Here is a 21,710-nt window from a genome sequence, read left to right as displayed (position 1 = left end):
GCAAGTACAAGTGACCGGTCACTGCGACTGGCCACTCTACATCTGGTAAGCATCGTCCGACTTGCGGGCTCAAAACAAATATCCCCTGCTTTCGCTAATATGCTCAGAGGTTTATTCACATGCCTATCACCCCTGATTAAATGCCCGAGGCGTAGCTTTAAGTCGGCGCCAATGCCGCTGGTGTCGCTCGAAGGCTCAAAACAGCATCGGACAAGACAAGCAAATTCAGATATTCGGTGTATTCAAAATACATGACACGGCTCCTTCGGGACAACACACACATCCACAACGATGGTACTTTACTTTCCTAAAAAAAACGATAAATCGCTCAGGATCCTACATGAAAACGAAAGTGTGCTGACGTCGCGAACCGTTGTGCAATGATGTAACGTTAAAAAATACCAAACGCCTGTTGAGCGCACGTGACTCGCTCGCATTTTGCAAATATTTCGACTATTGGATAGACGGATCGCGAAAGCATTAGGCAGCACTTCTACGAGCGGAGAGCTCCGACTGTAAAACCTTGCAAAAGTACGGTCCAGAAGTCATGCGGCTACCAAGTGTTCGGAGCCTCGTCACTGGAAAGGGAATTATAAAAGGAGCATCAGTCCCGAATCTGTCGTCACGGTGTCCATACTGAATGTGTGATGCACAAAGGTGCTGGAGCAAGCACACAAAACAAGTGTCTGTCACGTCTGCTATTTTTTTATCCTAATGCATGCATTTACTTAAAATAAAGCAAATGCGTCCATTTGTATATACTGCATGCGTGTTATTTACATACGTACATTAACTCCATGAACAATATAATTACAGTTTGCTATTTTATGCATAGTGAATAACTTCAAAATAAATATTTAAATCACAATGGCTTTAAAACTTTTTATGTGAGGCTTTTAAATATAAACATTAAATAATCTTAACATAAACCAAATAGTGTACTGTACAAAACATAAAAATACACACATGTTTTACTCCAGATTTCTACTGAGGCTTTTCCACAGTGTTTAATTTCTTCCAGAAGACCTTTTATAGTATGTCCAACACAGTTAAACCATAATCATAATCTATCATGGGATGTCAAAAGCTGCAGGCAATATGTGTATTTTCAAGAGGATTAAATGGTGGAGGTGTGCAGAATAGTGTTGCCATTCTGCAGGTTGCATTGAAAAAAAGAAAAGCTTTCATTGTATTAAAGAGCCATTATCAGAGTTTTATTAAATTTATTACAGTGTATGAAGTTGACTGACATACCTCCATCATCATAAAATGTCTAAAATGTGAGGATTATAAGAACTGCCAATGTTTTATCTGCAATGTTTGGAAAGTACACATGACACAACAATGTTTATGAAATTAACAAATACAATATTTATAGTAAGAAAAACATTTAATAATAAGTAATTTTGTTTTCTTAAAAAAATGAGATCTGAAGTTACACAATGTTAAATGTGTATTTATGCACACTTTAATATGCAACCTTTGTGGTTTGCCTCCATCTAAGGTCAAGCCCTGGCCCTTCCACTCTTGGCTTGCAACTTTCATAATTTCCATCATTCTCCAATTCTATAAATATATGTTCTTATATTGGGTAGACAACTTTACCTAAGACCATTTTTGTTAAAGTGAGCACATGTTGGACTTGTTTAAATGTATTCTTTCTACTTGTATCACAGGAAGGTTAAGTGACTTGCTCATAGTTACATTACATACACAGTTGGAGGCAAAGGTTGTGCCATCACCATTTTGCATTTGAAGTCAGATGCCTTAGCTAATATTGGCAACATTGCCATCTTATAGTACATGAAACCTGATTCACTCTACACCTGGGCAGGGCTTTTTTGAGTGTGAATGTTTATTCCACATGTCTCTGCTAGCTTTACTATTCATCATATTTTCATACCAAGGTGCCAAGGCTTGCATTTGTATATTAGTGTGTGTGTGTTTATCTAAATAGGCTACACATGAGGGAGTATAGGTGAGAATCCCTTATGATGTCCCAACCAATGTCTGTTGATGCCTTTTACTCAATGACATCCAGCTTTACACTATCCAGCATTTAATAAGCAAGTTCCAAAAATGGATGGGTGGACACATACACAAATACACAGGCACTTATAGAATGAATAATATCATCATATCAAGAGCTGCACATGGCCAAAGGTCCAAAGAAATTATTTATTTGCAAACAGAATAGATATCAAAGACAAGCATATTTCAAGTAAAGTGAAACATGGTACATGAATGGGCTACATTTAAAAAAGAAGAGAGGAATGAGCCAAAAAAAACAAGAGTTGAGGTGGTTACACTATATTACTATTTAAAAGGGATTGAATGATGTGAGTTGTGGAATGGAGAATATACTTTTCTAAATAAATATATGTAAGAAATGCATAAGATTTTTTCTGTTCTATATTTTATCTAATATATAATAGTTTGATGAGCAAAGGCTATTTGGTTTAATATGGTGAATGAATTCTTATTCTCATTTATTCTTGAGGGCTTAATGATAAGAAGTAAACTTTCTCTGTATATTTGATATATAATCTCCCCATGTACATACATATACTGTACATGAGTTCAATAATATATAGCCTTCACATTACATTTCATTACATTCATGACAACACATTAATGAACAGTGCAGTAGACAGCAAAACTCAGTAATATTTTATAAAGTGTACAGATTTTAAGGGGAGGTACAAATGTTGGTTGAAGCCTTGCACTGGATGACATTAGATTAGGCTACTGCATCACACTTAATAAACAAGTTCTAAAAGGAGGACACATTCACAAATAAACATGCGCTTGAAGATTGAATGTGAAATGTCAACACATGTCAAAAGCAGCTCGTGTTCAAAGACATCTTATTATAAATACCACATTTAATTTAACTGAATCATTTTGCAAAAATTAACAGATGAGGTTTCATTACAATCTAAAGCTTTCCTTGCTTAACACAACAAAACAATGCAAACTGTAAGACTACAAACTGAATACTAAAGGGCGTTTGATCTTGAGATGTGGAGAAATACATGTCTGTAGAATATAGAACATGGATATGCTGTTGCTTTCTGAAAATAAATGAAAAACTTAAGATGATATAATTCTCTTATGACCTTCTCAGTCCTGGTAATGCAAAAGATTAACATTAAGTTCAGGCCAAGGTACACCTTCGATTTGATGTCAACAGTATAGGCATTGGTTCCAATTACCATGACATATACAGTACAGAGCAGTATAAAAAAATAGATTAGTGGATAGAAAATACAGCCTTCAGATCATCTATTCACCCAAATGGCTAACGCACATTCACAAAGTACATGATCTTTATCCTATCATGCAATTAAGACAGCTCTGGACCGAAGAAGAGCATAAGCATACGTTCTGAAGCTTTTCTCTTAAGCCTGAGATCACTGCTCACCTGGTAGGTTGTTGGCACATCACTGCTGACGTCACCTGTCACTCCTGTCAGCTTCTCTTTCAGGCGGTGATGAGAGCGATGGCGAATGCAATACACCACTGCAGAAGCGAGCAGTACCCCAATAATACAGATAATAGAGATCACTGTGAGGATCAGAAACTTGGTTGAATCTTCAGCCTCTGATCTGAGGGGCAAGAGTTTCAGGTGGCTTTTCTGGAAAAAAAAAATGAACAAAAATAAATTATGTTAAAATTCATGCAGTTTTATGATACAAAATTCCATGTCTATAATGTGCTGACTTTCTCCTTTCCCTATTATTTTTTATTAATTGAGATTTGCTTGGATAATACATTTAGATAACCAATCAGGCTCTTGATAAGATTCTGCTAGATTCATACTGCAATATTTAGTTTTCAAAAACAAATAAACGGTTTGCCAACATGCCAGATTTACATGCTATACACATTGCTAGAGTCATAGTCCTTCAATTAAAAAAAGAAAACCCATCCCTTAACAGAAAAACTGAAAATTATTATTTGTATTAGTTTAGAAAAGGAGACCAAGTAAATGTCAAATTACTAACAAAAATAATAATTCCATTTTACAAGAGCAAAAACAAAAAAAGGTGGTCAAGCAGTTCCCGGTATAACTCATTTTCATACAGTCTCCATGTGCTAAACAGTTGGGCAATATTTCCCCCCTCATTAGGTTCATTATAAAGGCATATTAGTAACAATTAAGAACACAACATGAAAATGAAAAGACCAGGCCCGCAAATTGCAGAAAGACGTATTTGGCCAACAGTCCTGTTCCACAATTACCAGAGAAATTAAACTGAATAGCACGCCCAGCTTCTGTCCCAGTTGCTACAAGATGGGAACAATTAGCAAACTACCCATTCTACCACCCTATTTTCACTAGGTTACAGAAATGGATTTTTTTTAACCTCCTCTCTCATGAAAAGCTGGATGGTCTATTCAAGTATCCCCTATTCTTAAAGTAATTTTATGCTTTGCATTCAGATGGCCAACTCCTATTTTCTGCCATGTCTTACACAGCAAACATAGGCTCCTCTTGGAAAGTATAGGTCCATTTTATCTTGGAATCATAAAGGCCACCAAGCAATTATCGCTAGTCTTGACTGTAAAAGCTTGTCCCTAATTAGCCTCCTTGCCTTCAGTCCACTGGATTAGCTATTGCCTAGGCCCCGAGTTAATGGAAATATGGCTTGAATGAGGTTTCAGGATCCTTCTGCTTGGTTATGTTTAGCAGTGGATTGTGTGAGGCTGTTGAAGTCCCAGGAGGTGGACTTGCAGAGGGAGCTTAGCTGTACCAAATTGATGTTCAATGCATGTGTGGTTGAATATCCAGTGTCTAAGGTGTAGATTGGCCTTGTGCTTTATGTGCCTGGATAAAATAAGAAAAGACTTTGCAGGGAGGGGGAGTAGGAGAGGACAGATGAATTGAGAACCTCTATGAAAGCAGAAAAAAAAAGATGCACTATAATTGAATGGAACCTTAAAAGAGACTTATTTTATTTTCACGAAAAAAATGTCTATCTATCTATCTATCTATCTATCTATCTATCTATCTATCTATCTATCTATCTATCTATCTATCTATCTATCTATCTGTCTGTCTGTCTGTCTGTCTGTCTGTCTGTCTGTCTGTCTGTCTGGTAGTGAGAAAAGCGCTATATAAATGCAAAAAATTATTATCTATCTATCTATCTATCTATCTATCTATCTATCTATCTATCTATCTATCTATCTATCTATCTATACAATATACACACACATAATATAGAATTTATAATTTTGTTGCATGTTTAAATGAAAATTGAATGTAACAATAATGTAAATATGCAATAATTGTTTAAAGTCTACTGAAAGAAAAATAATGCATATCTTAGAAATCCACAAAGCTCTTAAAAGGCTGTATATAGGTAAAGCCTATATTAATTTAGTACACTGTAGCCTTCTAAAAGCCAATGGTCAATGATTATATTTAACAAATGTGAAACATACTCATTTAAGTACTTAAATATGTGCTATTATATAAACCCCCTTATTTACACAGATAAAATTATATTTGTTTTAAAGTATTCAAGAAGCCTCTTAGTAATGGTTTATTGTAACTATTATGATTTGCTTTTTGTTTAATATGAAGTGGGCAATAGGAGATTTATGGAAATCATTTCCTCACACTGTACTGAGTTAAATGATAATCTTTCATTCTTTTTTGTTAACCTACAATTATTAAGTGTATATGACACCAAATTGGGACCTTAGACACTATGGTAATAGCTTAATGTATAACAAGGCAGTACTATACAGATACATAAATAATATTTCCTTAAAAATATATTCATATATATTCAATATGTTTAAATATATATTGTGTAAGCACACACATATACATACACATATAATTGTATGTGTGTGTGTGTGTGTTTGTGTGTACAGTATATAACCTTTTCTTCCTTTCTCTGTGAATTTCTTCTATATTTTGGGGTACTTCCAGGTTAGCCGTTTTTTTCCTTCAATCTTGGATGGGGCGCAGTACAGTAAAAAAAAAAAAATTACACACCCATTCCTGGCTGCCAAGTTACTTCATTGCACTAGCTAATGAAAATAAAATGCGCCAAATAATGTTAATTATACTTTTATTCCTTTAACAGAGAATTACTTTATTTTGGTGGGTTTGCAGGAAGGAAGTGTATGCAGCTAAACTGCCACAGATTTAATTATTTCAATATTTGTTGAACATACATTTAAATACAGCTGGAAAAAATGCTGCAGTGAAGCAGATTATCTAAAAAATGTATTTGATTTTTATCATATTATAAAAAAAAATATTATTTTTCACAAAATATGTCAGTCACTTTTTCACTACATTCCCTGAACAGAGACCATTCAATCAAAGGCATGTTTCTGAAATTACAAATATGTCACAGATGTGATTTTGCACAGATTTTCAGCTTACAATTTGAAAATATATAAGACAAATTTTGTCTCTACTTTACAATATTAAAAAATAAACAATAATATATTTGTCTCTCTTCTAATGTAAACTTGCATGGTAAATATGATACTTCTTTCTAGTGCTCAATTTTAAATATATAAAATCTACAAATGTCCTGGAAATGTTTTTGCTTTTTTTTATCATTTTAATTTTATATAACAGATTTAAAATAATTTGTATTTAATATTACTGTATTTTTTCATATTTATACAATCCAACTTCATTTGTGTGTGTGTTTTTTTTTAATTGCTTGTTAGAAGTGTACTGTTTTTAACATACATTCATATTATTTTTTTTTTCTTAAATTCTGGTAAACGCGTTGATTCGGGCAAACATTCATTCATGAACACACTATATTACTAAATCCCTTTGAGAAGCTTTTCATTCAGACAGAGAGGTATTGTCATTTGAACAAATGGAGAAAATTCTCTTTATGTGAAAGAAAGCTATTGTTCATCTGTCCAGATGAAATTGTACTTGCAAATTTTCAAGTCATGAAGCCAAAACCAAGCTGACACTCCACCCAGCCATAAAAGTTCTTTAGTGAATTTTCCTGAGCTCTGCCACTTATTATTCTTAATGTTTTATACCATTTCACCGTGAGGGATTATTAAATAATAATACTATTAATATATATATATATATATATATATATATATATATATATATATATATATATATATATATATATATATATATGGGTGTATATATATATATTTATATATACACACACACACACACATTTATATATATATATATATATATATATATATATATATATATATATATATACTGTATATATACACACACACATATATATATATATATACTGTATATATACACACACATATATATATATATATCTTATTTCTTAATGTTTCACATTAGTATCAGAATAAAATAGTATGCATTTGCAGTGCTATATAGAAACTTGCACTTACACAGCAGACATGCTAAAATGAGTAACCAGATGTGCAGCAGTATTTCATATTTCGATTGCTGTATGATTATACTATTTTTGTCTTGGCTATATTATCAATCTGTGTCAAAAGGAGATCAAAATTGTCTGACTGAATGAGTTTAGGTGAGAATATAAAACACAAAAAATGTCCCTTCTATTTCAGAGGCATCTACATTTTGAAACCTGAAGGCATTTTAATTTATCTCCTAATGAGGTATGCATGGACTGATAAGGCAGGCAGGAACAACTGCTTTAAAGAATTAACTGGAATTTTTTTACTTTTGTTTTAACTGCATATCTGACTTTGCAGGCTTAATCAAGTTCTTTTTTGGGCACTTTTCACTTATGATTTTGTCACCTATCACAAAACACTGTCATCCTAGAGAGTAAAGAAGTTTCTATAACATTATTCTATGGATCATACTACGTTAATATATCACCTGAAAAAAAGTCAGGCTTAATGGTTTTATTTATTAATTATTTTTTAAACATCTGAAATCTGCCAAGCCAGTGTAACTGAAAGTCATTTATTCCTTTGCCATAGCAGAATGAAGGATTAGTGAAATACACAAAAGACAAAGGGCAGATGGATTTCTGGGGCTCTGGCTTATTCAAATCACTTAAAAAGGTCACAGCAAGAGGCTTCGACCTATTCACTTACGAAGACACAATGATCATTCCAAAATCTTTGGCATAACAAAGCTTTTCAAAAAGTAACATTATTCCTTTCCTTAAAAATTCAGCCACATACTGTATACAGAAGATTGTTTTTTTCTTCTTTTAACACCAAAAGCATTGTCTTCCTTTAATTAAGTAAGTTTGTTTAAGTTGGATACATTTATCATTATTTTGTGTCATATAGTAGAGCCTCTTGGCACACAGAGTGGTAGAATTTAATGTTTAAAGTAGATAATAGCAAAAAAAATCTGAACTTCATTATTTGTATTCAGCAAAATGTAGAAATCCAATCTGGAAAAAGATTACTCTGTAAAAGGAGATGACAGATTTGATCATTATTGTACTACTATATTAAACCTAATGACATTTAAATATCTAGGAACAGTAATTCAGACAACCTAACACTTCTAGAAGATTTAATTTATTTAGATTGCTTTAATCATTAAACAATTTACTTACAAACTAAGTATTTGCCTGGTTGGTTGTAATGACTCATTCATTTACTGAAGACATCACACAAAATTAATAAAAAAAATTTGTCTTACATTATTTTAATAGTGGAATTCTATTATTGAGGTTTAAATACTACATTTGCAACATCTATGATTTCCTTTATTATTTTCACTGTTAATAAGCCTATTCATATTTTTTTATGTAAAGGTGCCATTCAGATACTAATAATGAAGAGATCAAATATTTCACATCAAGAGAAATATTTAATGAAACCATTTAAACAAGCATTTCCAATATTTAGTAATGCTTAACACAATGTATTTTAATTATATATGCGTAAACATTACTGCCAATTTTGTGATGCATATTGATCAAAGGGCATAATTTGCAGAAAATACACTTGATATGTTTCAGATTTATTTCATGGATTTTATTTTGTGAGCACTGTGTACTCAGGTTCCACCATGTCACAAATGTGACTAAAGTCAGTACACAACAGTTTTAGGGAGATGAAAAATGTAATATTTTTCTGATGGAAAGTTTTAAAAATGTCAGTAACAGTTAAAATCAAATAAATATTTAATATTAACTCAATCAATATATTGAATATGTTTAAATAATAAATTTATTGAAGAATACTGTGAATCCAGACTACTGTATACCCGAGGCTCCTATATACAGTATGTCACACTAGCCAAAGCAGACAGTGTTTTCGCTCATCAATACAACTACATTATCAATTCATTTAAAGTCAGCGGTCATGATGTTTGTACACATGCTAAGACAGCAGCCACTGGACAATACAAATTATTGATCACCAATACCATATCCGAAGAAAACTCCTTTGGCATTTATTTAAATGAACAAGCACAACTAGGAAAGTGGGCAAGGCAGCTTTAGGGAGCCACATGATGAATAGAATTTTTGCACTATAATAATATATTAAATGGTATATTTCTTACAATATGGAGACAGTATGTAAGGGCCACAGGACTAAAATTATTTGTCTATGGGTACTTTAAAGTAATGCTTATATAGCAAAAAATAGGAAGACCACAATATCAATAATTATGTCATAGTTGTCCATTCATTATTATTATAATAGAGATACAGAAAATGAATGTTAATAGAGGCTGCAGTAATAATGAAATGATTCATATGATAATAACTACCATATAATTTAATGTATTGCTACACTATGACTGAAATGTACAAATACTATTAATATTAACATATTATTGAATTAACTCTACAGATAAAAGTAATATCAAAATAATAAAAATGCAAAGGATTTTTTAAAAAATAGCTCCATAAACTTGCAACAATAGTTTAAATTTAACACACTAAACTCTTTAACCTTGGTCTTTATATCTAAGCTCACATTTGTCACTTTAATTTACTAGCAGGCTAGGATGAACCAAAAAGATCAACAAATAAATGAAACTACTAGTTACTACATTACCACAAGAAGCCTAATAAGAAGGATGAACTCAGTTTCACTTACATACTAAAATCAGTTTACAGTCTACAAACTATTCAAAAGCATTTTACATGTATTAATCTTTGGAAAAAGTCAGTTATATCAAAAAAAAAAAAAAACTACTTCAGATGTGAGTCCATATTCAAGGAAACTGTTAGCATCCCAAATATGCAAAGCAAAAGAGACACGAAAGGATGCAGCAAGTAAGACTCCTCATATTTACCCAGTTCCACCATGAAAGTCATCATTTTCCTTTTGGGAAGTATCTTTTCCATCCCCACACAATTCCAATGAGAAAGCTGTTCTATTTACAACATCGGTGCTGGCAGAAACAGCAGCAGAAGGGACCCAACCTGCTTGGAATCCTGGTCTGTATCTTAAAAGTTAGCAGCCTCCCCATCCATTTCAGAAGGAACAAAAGCAGCACTGCCTTGCCATGCTTTGCCCAGAAAAGAAAAAGAGGAGGAAAAAAATGCCCAGCAGGTTTTAACCTCTAACAGAGCTGTGCAGCGGGGCTGCCTAGTCCCTCCAGCGATCATGTGAAAGTGAAAAGAAGAGTAGGTTTTTTTTTTTTTTTTTTTTTTTTTGTGAGCGCGAAGTGCAGGTCTGAGCTCCTCCTTATATTCAGGCAGTCTGGCAGTCTCTGTCTGTACCACATGTCACATCCACTGGTTGCTATAGCGATGCCTCCACATGTTGCTGACAGCAATTGGACAAGGAGGCCCGGTTCTTAATAAACCGTTGGTGAAGTGGGAATGTGAATGGACATTGGTTTTGTCACTCATTTGTAAAGCTGCTTGGGGTTTCTTTTTTTTTTTTTTTTTTTTTTTGTGAATTGCTATTTTTTTTTCCTTCGCTACTGTGCATACTATGAGCTTGGTTATAAAAGAATGAGAACTAAAGCAAGGCAAGGCGAGGGGAACGGTTAAACAGAAAAAAGGAAGAAAGAATTTCGGGATAACGGGTGCTGTAAAAACTGTGGACTTTCTTGTCAGAAATAATGTATTCTTCACAGCTTCTGTATATCACTGCCAATTGCAGCAGGTATTTTGTATTCACATTATGGAGATTTGGGTAAAAGGAGATTTTGCAGATTATTTGTTTTATCTGAATCAGAACCTTTAACCTTCATTATACACAGAATTTTAGCTGTTACAATTTGAGAAAACAATGATGTGTATCTGACAATCATGATTAGGTAGGCTTGGCTTTCCAGATGTTAAAGAATGTATAGTGAATTTAATATAACATTTCTCAAATACTGTAAAGGTGCCAGGACTAAGTAAGTAATATTAATTAGTAGTTAGAAAAATACAATGACCTTACGGAAGGTAACAGCTGCTGCAAACAGGGAATGAGGATTAACCAAAGCAAGAATGGTGGTGGGGTGGGGGGGGGGGGGGGGGGGGGGGGGGGGTGGAGAAGGAGATCCTGTCAAATGCAGATGACAAATCTTGGGAGGGCTCTTCAGTTTATCTTTCCATTCAATCCCCCTCCTCCTGCGTTCCTCTATTGTCTCTGTATGTGACAGCTGGAGATGGCAGCAGCGACCAGAGACAAAACAAGTCCTTTCACACAGCAGCAGGCTGCACATTGACTAGCAGAATAAGCGCCTCAGCAAGGTGCAGGCCGAAGAGGCCCTGCCCTGCAACTCTGGCCGCTGCATGGCCTTCTCTCAGCCGCCAAATTACTGGCATACACCAGCACACACAAGAAGCCTTACATCCCCTTTTCTTAAATAAAAGTCACAATTTTGGTTGTAATCCTTCAAGTAAAAATGAATAGCATGTTAAGTGTAATCTGTAGTGATGAAGACAAGAGTTTACACAAGTGCAAACAATTTTCTTTTGTGTGTTACATAAACTGTTTTACTTTAACATTGCCCTTCCAGAAAAAAACTTTGTAATAACTTTCATATCTGAATGTAAAAAGAATTTGCATTGTAATAATTAGATATTATTAAATTTTATGCTTAATAATCTAGATTTGTGCATTCAAAGTGCATTGCTTTACAACTAAATGTGTTACTTAATTTTCTCTTTAATTTTTTGATGCAGATTATCCATTTGAAATGTGAATAAAACTGTTTATTTATAGCTTTTATATACTGCTTGATTAAATTTGTGAATATTTGGAAAGTTAACTTTTCATTTATCAACACTTTTAACATATCAGATTTTCCTAGTTTATTTACTGTTGTTCTTATACAGTATACTCATTACCTTAGTTTGACATGTTGTGTTTTAGTGTATAATTTTCTTAGTTATCGTCATTTTCATCAAAACATTTCAATTATAAGTCTATTGAATAATTTAATCAGAGTAAACGTAATGTTCTTCTTCTGATTTTAGCACATTTTATTTCATTGTTTACTAAATGAGGTAAAGTAATGAGAGCTTCACTTTATTGAAAGTGGCATTTTGCTCACCATTATTTTTATACTGGTGTTGTGTATTTAATGTTAATGCATCTAACTAATGCAATATATGGCTACACTATGTTAAGCTATTTAAAAATCAATGTCTTGGCATGGGACGGAGTATCTCACAATTTTCAGTTTGCAAGTGGAAAGCTGACACTAACCATTGCCACAATTTCAGAGAAATACAATTTTTTAGCATAACAAACTCCAGAGTATGGAGACTGTATGCATTTAGAAACATATTAACCTTCAGCTCAGCCATAAATACATACATTCATACTTAGTTTCCTTACTAATTCTTTCACAGTTTTGAGAAACATCAGAGAGTAGCTATGTAGAGTATACATATGTATATTGTAGCACACTATTCCCAAAAATGATTAATCCAGTTTAGGCTTGTGTGGTGGGCAGAGTCTACCCTTGCAGCACTGAATACAAGGCAGGTACCAACTCTGAATGGGGTGCCAGTCTATCAAAAGGCCAATTTATGCACACACCCACACTAACACTCACACAGGGTCAATGACCTTAGCATATGACATGCATGGGTAATAAAACTGGAGAAAAGCTCACACAGAATGTGCACACTAACAGTAACCACTTGCATAATTTGAACCATGGATGCTGGATCACACAGACAACAAGTGTACCACTGCATCATCTAGCACTCTAAAATATGTTAGTGGCAACTCTATGTGCAATGCTATCTCTAAGAGATAAAAACATATCAGATTAAACAGATTAAAACATATTAGAATGAGTGGCTTTACTAAACACGAATAAAGGGAGTAATGATCTAAATGAGACTGTAAGGTATCAAAATGAATACAAAAGACACAAAAAAAGCCTTAAGTATTCCAGTGACCTCACTATCACAGATTAGATGAAATCGTCTAATCGCTGGGCTGGCTAGATCACTTGTCTCACTCAGTTTGGTAAAGAACTGCATCTCACCACTTATTCCTTGTACCTTTTTCCTCTTTGAAACCTCTCGACTCCTATCTGATGTAAATCTGAGCATGTATACAACTTCTCCATCTTCAACTGAAAATGTAGTTTGCCTTGAGTGGCCTTTGAAACCAATACTGAGGTTTTCCTGAACTATTCCTTCATTAGCTTTGATGGATCATGAACATTCCTGCGAAATTCCAAAACTACTAGTTAACAGCTCCTTCTGGCAGACTATTGAAGTCCTAGATTCCTAAGCCCACAATTCCTCTCAGAACAGCAAGTCCCAATGATAGCTTTCAGATTGCCCTGTTGCATCTAGGCTGATGCTGCCAATTAATTCTACGAAAATAATTCTGGGATCATCTCACTTCACTTAAAACTCTTTAATCATTGTGGTTTTGCTGGATAATTTCCTTTTGGAACATTCTGGAGTGTAGATTGGCACTTCTTTCATTCGTTTAGGAGTGGAACTGCTTTCCCTTTAAGAGATTCTTCCTCTGTTGTCTGCCCTAATAGTGCCCTTTATTTTCTTTGTCCATGTATCTATTTATTTTTTTATCCCTCTTTCTATAGTATGTGAAGCAGTGTTGGGTGAAAGGCAGCAATCATTCCTGGGTGGGAAGCCAGTCCCTCACACGTCAAATACATGCACACCAACACTTGCTGATAGCAGACAAATTTATTAACATCTTTTAGATCTGGAGGGACACCCGCAGAAAACTGCATAGGTATGGATTGAGAACTAAACAGGCATCCCTGAAGCTGTGAATTAAAACTTTGTAAGAGGTAATTCTCTACTGAAAAATACTAAAACATTTTGAAACACAGATTCTTCATTGCTGAGCCCTCACTATGCAAACTCCCCCTGCATTACACTTTAGGAAGGTTCAATAGCTAAAAAGTCATGGTTCTTCCTTTTAATATAATAATTGTATTGCTGGGACTGCCCAGCCATTCTTAATGTATCAACCGACATGATCTCTGCTTTACTTGCAATATATTAAATACTGATATTTTCAAACCTGCTTAATTAAATTCACTGTTTCAATGTCTAGGCCCTACCCCAGTAATACTGGGCACAAGGCTGGAAAGAGCCCTGGATAGGGCTTCAGTTGATCACAGTGCCAACTCACACACCCACAGTTCAATAGGATTATTTTAAGCAACTGAAATTATTGGTCTACAGTAGCTAACCATCTAAAATATATACAAATGCTTCTTTTGAATTTTCACAATTCTTTTTTACATGACTTAGTAAAATAGTTTTGAAGTATTTCAGTTTAATGTAATGTCAGATTAACTGGCTAGCCTAAGCCACATCCTGTATAATTATTTTAATTGGCCAATTACGGCAGTCTATATGTTACTCACTCCAGCTAAGCCTGCACTTATAAAAGCAAATTTAGTCTATAATCCTTATCAATGGCTGTCCTCTTTTATCAAAAGGGAATTACATTATAAGCAAAAATAAAAATGTTCTACATTATTTCATTAATTAAATTCCAAAAATGCATGCACAGACTTGTGAAGAAAAATGGACATTTCCTTTCTTGAATAAAGCTGGGGGGACAATTTGATAAATGTATGAAAATCTGTTGTGTGAAGGGAACCCGGCACAGCACTGGGCTGGAGATGCAATTGTAAGCAAGCTGCCAGTTTCGCTGCATTAAATATTTCCCACTTTCACAGGAATGAGGGTAGCCAGCTGGGAGAAAACTTTTGCATTTAGAAATCAGCTTTATATTGTACATGCAGGTGAAATAAAAATCATTAATTCACAGTCTTATCACTGTTTTATTTTTGATATCTTCAATAAAATTAATTTACCGCATGGAACACTATATGCTGTAAATTACAAAAGAAAAGCTTTTAAATGTTTTAAATATTTGTTGAGAGGGCAATAAATCTCTAAGGCTTTTACAGGTATAACTGGCAAGTTAAGTTCTCCAATTATTCTGCCAGGTCATGTTTGAAAGGATCACCATACATATTTAGCAGCTAAATGTCATCCCTTGGGACAAAACAGACCTACAGCAATATCAGGAGCACACAACTCTGAGGAAATTCTGTTTTCAAAATAATACATTTTGTTAGGTATTTTGTAACTATCTATCTATACATATACACACACAGTGTACACATATATATAAAATATATATATGTATATATACTGTATGCATATATATATATATATATATATATATATATATATATATATATATATATATATATATAGTATATACATACTGTAGATAAACAGACAGTAATACTTTGTACTATATCTCTATCTCTCTCTCTCTCTCTATATATATATAAAGCAATAAGATGTCCTTCCATATTGAGTCCGTGCCCTTGCCCAGGCGTAATGTCTTCCAGCATCCACAAGAAAGCTGGAATGTCCAATAAACAACGGCAAGACCTGGTGTAAGAGAATAAACTGTGCTGTGTGACATATATCTTTGTGCCCAGGCATCATGTTGTCCAGCATCCACAACTGGAGGACAAACAAAGAAAAAGGTTTGAAAGGCAATACCTGGTAAAGTATATATATATATATGCTCCCACCCTTCCCAGGTCTCTTTGTCCCATCAGAAGGTGGCAGAAGGTACTGTAGCATCTGAACCAGTTCTACCAGGTACTACAATAGCTTCTACCCCTTGGCAGTCCAGACCTTGTGCTGCCTCCCTGCCCTCAGATCTGCCTCTAGTAGTGAATTTATATGCAGTACATTTGTTACACTTGTCACCACTGTTTTATTTTTATTATTAGTTTTACTGTTTTTATTTATTATTTTTTATTTCAATTATCTATTTACTTACCTATTATTTATTTTTAATTATTTATTTATATATTTTAGTATAGTAAATTTCTTTACCTGTCTTGCACCTATGGAACTTTATTTTGTGTCCTTATATGCTACAAAACTGTGTATAGATAGTATGACAATATAAATAAAACAATAAATATAAATTGTTATAAATAAAATAATAAATCTATATAAAATGTATGTATTTATGTGTATATACAGTATATAATGTGTATTATGTAAAGCAGAGTGACTGACTGACTAACTGGCTCACTCTTTCACACATTAATCAACAAAAACACTATTTCCCATTTAGGTAAAAAGCTGAAATTTGGCAGGAAGGTACAACTAGAGCAGTGGGTATCTGCTGAGAATGGGCATTTCAAAATATCAATATTTATGTGTAACCCCTCACACACAACCACCCACCCACACACACACACACACACACACACCCATACCCACACACAATAGAAAAATTAATACCCTAAAATCTCAAAGATGCATTGACTTATTTGACTGAAATAATAACACAGAAAAAAGAAAATTAACAGACCCATTTTTTATTTGTCAATATGTATTAATATGATGCTAACGTACATACTCTGCACTGTACTGAGACCATGCTGTATGCAGCAGAAGCAATTAATGGGCTGAACAGCACCACTAACCAATAGGGTGGATGGACGACTGATAAAGGGGTGGTTTCCTCGACAGGGAAAAAGAGACGTGATCACGTTTGACGTACACAGTCAGGTGTGAAATGGTAAGGGAAAATTTGTCAAAGCTCAAGGAAGATTTGAAGCTCAGTGGTTAACAAGAATGCTATAAACGCTGTGCCTGGGAGTGTAGGTGTTGCTTTGCTAGAAGCTAAAGGGAAGGAGAGAGAAGTAGAGGTGGAAGTGGTGCCTTCAGATTCAAGACAAGCCTGGACTGACACAGTAGCATCGGGATGTAGGTAGGGGATTCAGATCCTTCAGATTCTTTAGCTTCAAAATACTGAGCCCAACCCCTGATCTTTTTCCTCTGTCATGTACATGATCGAATTTTGTAAGGCCCTGATCTTGTTGTCTAGTATAGGCCCTATTTAATGTTGCACCCCCATTCGATTTTATATACATATAGTATAAGACCATACATGACAATTATACAGGGGACCCTGAAACATGCAAACCCTACAAGTGTCCGTGGACTGATGGTGTCAGTTTAAACTTAATGGGTCCCCCACAAATTACTCCATTTTAATATACATTCACATCTACAGACTTTGAAAGGGGATTCTCAGCCCTGACCTCTGAAATAATTTACATTTTACATGTGTGTAAACAAAAAACTCTGCACTGTAAAACTCTTTACAAATACATTAGCATATGCAGACTTTAAAGGGGAACCACATACTGACACCAACATACAAAAATAATTAAAGAAATATTTGAGCGAACTGCACAAACTAATGAAACTTGTAAACATTTAATAATGATAATAATATATACACAAATTTCACATCATACCTAATGATTACTCATTTCAATTCAAAATGAATACGCTTTCCTGTAAAATTGTGTTATGCAATGACCATCAACAAAAGCCATTAGGAAAAGCAAGAACTGATCTAATGAATAAGTGGTTTACTCATGTGCATTCGTGTATGGCAAGTTTAAGAGTAAGCAGCTCCAGCGACTTAATAATATAATTTATTATGTGACTGACACCTTTATCCAAGGTGACTTAAAGCAATTCAGATATGACAGGTTACAATTGTTTTGTTTTTCCAGTTATAGCACAGGCAGTTGTAGTGTCTGCTTCATAGTCACACAGTGTCAGAAACAGGATTTGATAGATAGATAGATAGATAGATAGATAGATAGATAGATAGATAGATAGATAGATAGATAGATAGATAGATAGATAGATAGATAGATAGATACTTTATTAATCCCAAGGGGAAATTCACATACTCCAGCAGCAGCATACGAATAAAAAACAATATTAAATTAAACAGTGATAAAAATGCAGGTATAACAGACAATAACCTTGTCTAAATTTGAATAAATTTGAACCAGCATTCTCAGGGTTTTAAGTCCCAGGCTGAAATATTTAAACATTACACCACACTACCTGCCAATTGTATCAGCCCTTTGTATTAAACCTAAAATATTCTATACAAAAATGTGCTCAGTTACATTCTAATTCTGATATGCCCAGGTAACAGATGACACTGTAACTGATTCCCATTGTGTTACAAAATCTGTGTAAATTACAGTACACTTATATATATATATATATATATTGTGGCAGATTGCCGGGGTCATTACCTGGCCGGGATGCCTAAAAGGACCGGAAGGTGGCAGGAATAGCTTCCAGGCCACGAAGGGGCAACTGCCCTGGAGCAGGAGAGGACCATGGGAGAAGAACAAAGAGCTTCTGGCCTGTTGGGACCCGTAGCCACCGCCAGTGGGCGCCTCAAGCCTCGTAGGACTTGGAAATAGTTACTTCTGCCACACTCGGCAAGATGGCGGAGGAACCTACCAGGGACGCCTGGAGTGCTTCCGGTGCAAAGGGCAGCACTTCCGCCACACCAGGAAGTGCTGCCAGATGGACGTCATCAGACACCTGGAGCACATCCAGGCAGGGATAAAAGGCGCCGCCTTCCTACAGTCTGGGAGCCAGAGTCGGGAGTGGGAGCAGGACGAAGCTCCCAAGAGGAGAATAGAGGCGGTTAAGGACTGAGAAAGGACTGAATTAGGGTGATTATTGCTGTGTGCATTGTGTGGTGTTTTGGAACTGTCTTTATTTATGAATAATAAACGTGTGGATTTGATAAAGATGTGGTTTCCGACTGGTGGTGTCCGGGCAAGTCTCACAATATATATATATCGGGGCCTGTGGTCACCACCACACCTGGAAATGCTCGGTAGAAGATGACCAGGGAGTGCTTCCAGGTGTGCGGCCAGTACTTCCTCCACACTGGATTATAAAAGGGGCCGCCTCCCTCCATTCGTTGGCTTGAGTCGGGAACAGAGAAGGACAGAGCTCGGGAGGAGAGGAAAGGAGGCGGCCTGAAGAGAGAGAAGCATTTTGGTAGAGGCCTGGACTTTGGGGAAGTTTTGGGGTTGTGTGCTGTTCACTATAAATAGAATGTACAATAAACATGTGTTGGTGTTTGGACCATCGGTGTTCACCTGTCTGTGTCCGGGCCTGCCTCCACAATATATATATATATATATATATACAGACATAGAGACAAAGAGCTAGGCCCGACAATGCCCTAGTAAAAGACAGAAACATGCACCAGCTTAGCTTTTTTATGTTGTCATCATGCGAAAGCAGCAGTAACGAATTTTGGATGGGACAAGGGTCTTTCATAGGGCATATTTGCATACATTCAAACTTACTTATAGCAGAGCAATTCAGAATTTCCAAGCAACCTACCAACATGTGTGTAGACTGGCATTTGTGAGACAGCATCAAGAACAACTGTATTGCCTTGTAAATATTACTCCATTTATCCCAAATGTGGAAGGTAAGGGATATAAGATTCACTCCCAAATCACTGGATGTGTGTCACTCTCAATTTCTAGATAAGCAATGGCACTGACTGGCTACAAAAAGAATCATTAGTCAACATTTAGTCCTGTAAATATGTCTGCACTCCATGATAAATAATTTTAAGTACTTTAGAGTAAATGGAGATGAGTTAGAGTTGATGCCTTACAGCAGCTATGTGGCTGAATAACCAGCCAAGGCAGAGTATGTGTCAAGTCAACATTTTTCCTCCATGTTTGTATGAGTTTTTCTCCAAGTACTTCTGCTTTTTCAAAGATTTCTGAGCGTGTGTGTGCCCTGCAAATGACAGGCACTGTATCCAGATTTGGTTATATCCAGAGCTGCTAGGACAGGAACTGACACCAGACAAATCCTGAATAGGATAATCAGGTTAGAAAATAAATTAGCTGGCGGGATACAGAATTATGACAAAGAATTGTGAATTGGAAAATTCAAGGTGACCTGGTGAAATCCCACTGTTGCCTCATTACTTGATTTCAAGTCAGCTGGTTAGCAGGCAATCTAAAAGTATGGGGATGCTTCATTGTACAATTTTACAGCAGCTCATATTCATTGAAATGCTGAAGTACAAATGCCTATGTGTTTATATAAATACCACCAACAGTAGCTGACATTGCCCATAATTCACTGTGAATGAATACCCCATGAACAAGATATGGTTTTTCAATGGCCTATGAAGAAAATGTTTTTTTCTTTGTGCTTACACAGTTTACAGCACTTGAAACTAACTGGTCGTTTTAGACTCGTTATTTGTAAAGTGTGGATATGTCCTGCCGATATTATTATTAATATGACTGGAAATTTACATAGATGAAAAAGATATTTATTTTGCCTTATGGGTTTTTTTCTTGCCAAGCAGAAAAAGTTAGGAAAAACGTGATATGACATTTTTTGGTTTAACAGCTAATTGCAAAAGGTATGAGGGTGTTGTAATAGAAAATCTGTCACTATGTGTGTTTCCAATTTAATACTTGCTGCAAAAGACTGAGCTACGGAGCCAGTAGGAAAACGTCAGAAGTTGCACTTTTAAAGAAAACTCTGCATGTCTTATTTCAGGATTTGAAGCCCCATCTCAATCCCTAATGTCTTCAATCACTCAAATATCTGGGGTTTGTTTTGAGAGAAAAATATATATCATTTTTTTACCATCCTTCATCATGCCAATAAATTAACAGTTCTGCACTACAATTCTTTGCTAAATTCCACTGCAATACAGTGATGTGAATTTGGGCATTTTGACAGCTTTAATTGAAAGGCCTGTAATATGGATATATCTATAAAAGATAATTTCCATTAAGGAACAAAATTATACAAATATATTTGATAAAAATGAATTTAGATTTTTTATAATTCTTTACAGTAAGTATGAAATAAGAATATATATCTGAACAAAGGACAGTAGTGCTGCATCATACAGTAGCTTAAAGGATCTGAATCCTGGCCTGGTCAATGTATGTGTGTGGCTTCTCCACGTCTGTGTAGATTTTTCTTCGTGTACTACAGAATCCAACTACTTCCTAAATACAGTATGTCCAGGTTACACTAATTTTATGACTGTAAACTGTGCGTGAACATGTTCTGTAATTGATGTGTATTTCATTCAGGGTTTTCTCAGGTACCTAGTTTATACCTATCTCCCCGCCATGTTGCTTGTAAAAGACATAACATGGTTTAATACCAGGAAGTTTTTTTTTTTCACAATAAGACTGATAAATTGTAATTTTGATTGCTTTGTAAAGTGTCCCAAAATCACTTAGGTTTTTAATAATGCTATATTAAATGAAAAATAATTGAAGAAATAAGCATCTAGACTTCAACTACGCATGTGCCCTTTTCCTATCTTGTACTAAATTAATCAAAGATGAAATGAAACTGAAATTCAAAATAAAGGAAACTTTAGGCTAAAGGTAGGCCTATCAGCAAACGCTAACTTGAATAACAGTA

General features: G+C 34.9%; 1 protein-coding gene across 2 annotated transcripts in view; it reads right to left on the bottom strand.

Moving 5' to 3' along the window:
• The window catches only part of ptprn2 (protein tyrosine phosphatase receptor type N2), a 1,061,581-nt gene that overhangs the window by 77,409 nt on the left and 962,462 nt on the right, over positions 1 to 21,710 (bottom strand). For both annotated transcript variants that reach the window (XM_028804141.2, XM_028804142.2), the window contains exon 13: positions 3,425 to 3,637. In XM_028804141.2, coding sequence (XP_028659974.2) covers positions 3,425 to 3,637 — 213 coding nt within the window. The remainder of the gene's footprint in view (positions 1 to 3,424; positions 3,638 to 21,710) is intronic.

Source organism: Erpetoichthys calabaricus, chromosome 6 (genome assembly GCF_900747795.2).
Source record: "Erpetoichthys calabaricus chromosome 6, fErpCal1.3, whole genome shotgun sequence".
In the NCBI taxonomy this organism is placed as follows: Eukaryota; Metazoa; Chordata; class Cladistia; order Polypteriformes; family Polypteridae; genus Erpetoichthys; species Erpetoichthys calabaricus.
This window is presented reverse-complemented; position numbering and strand designations above follow the sequence as displayed.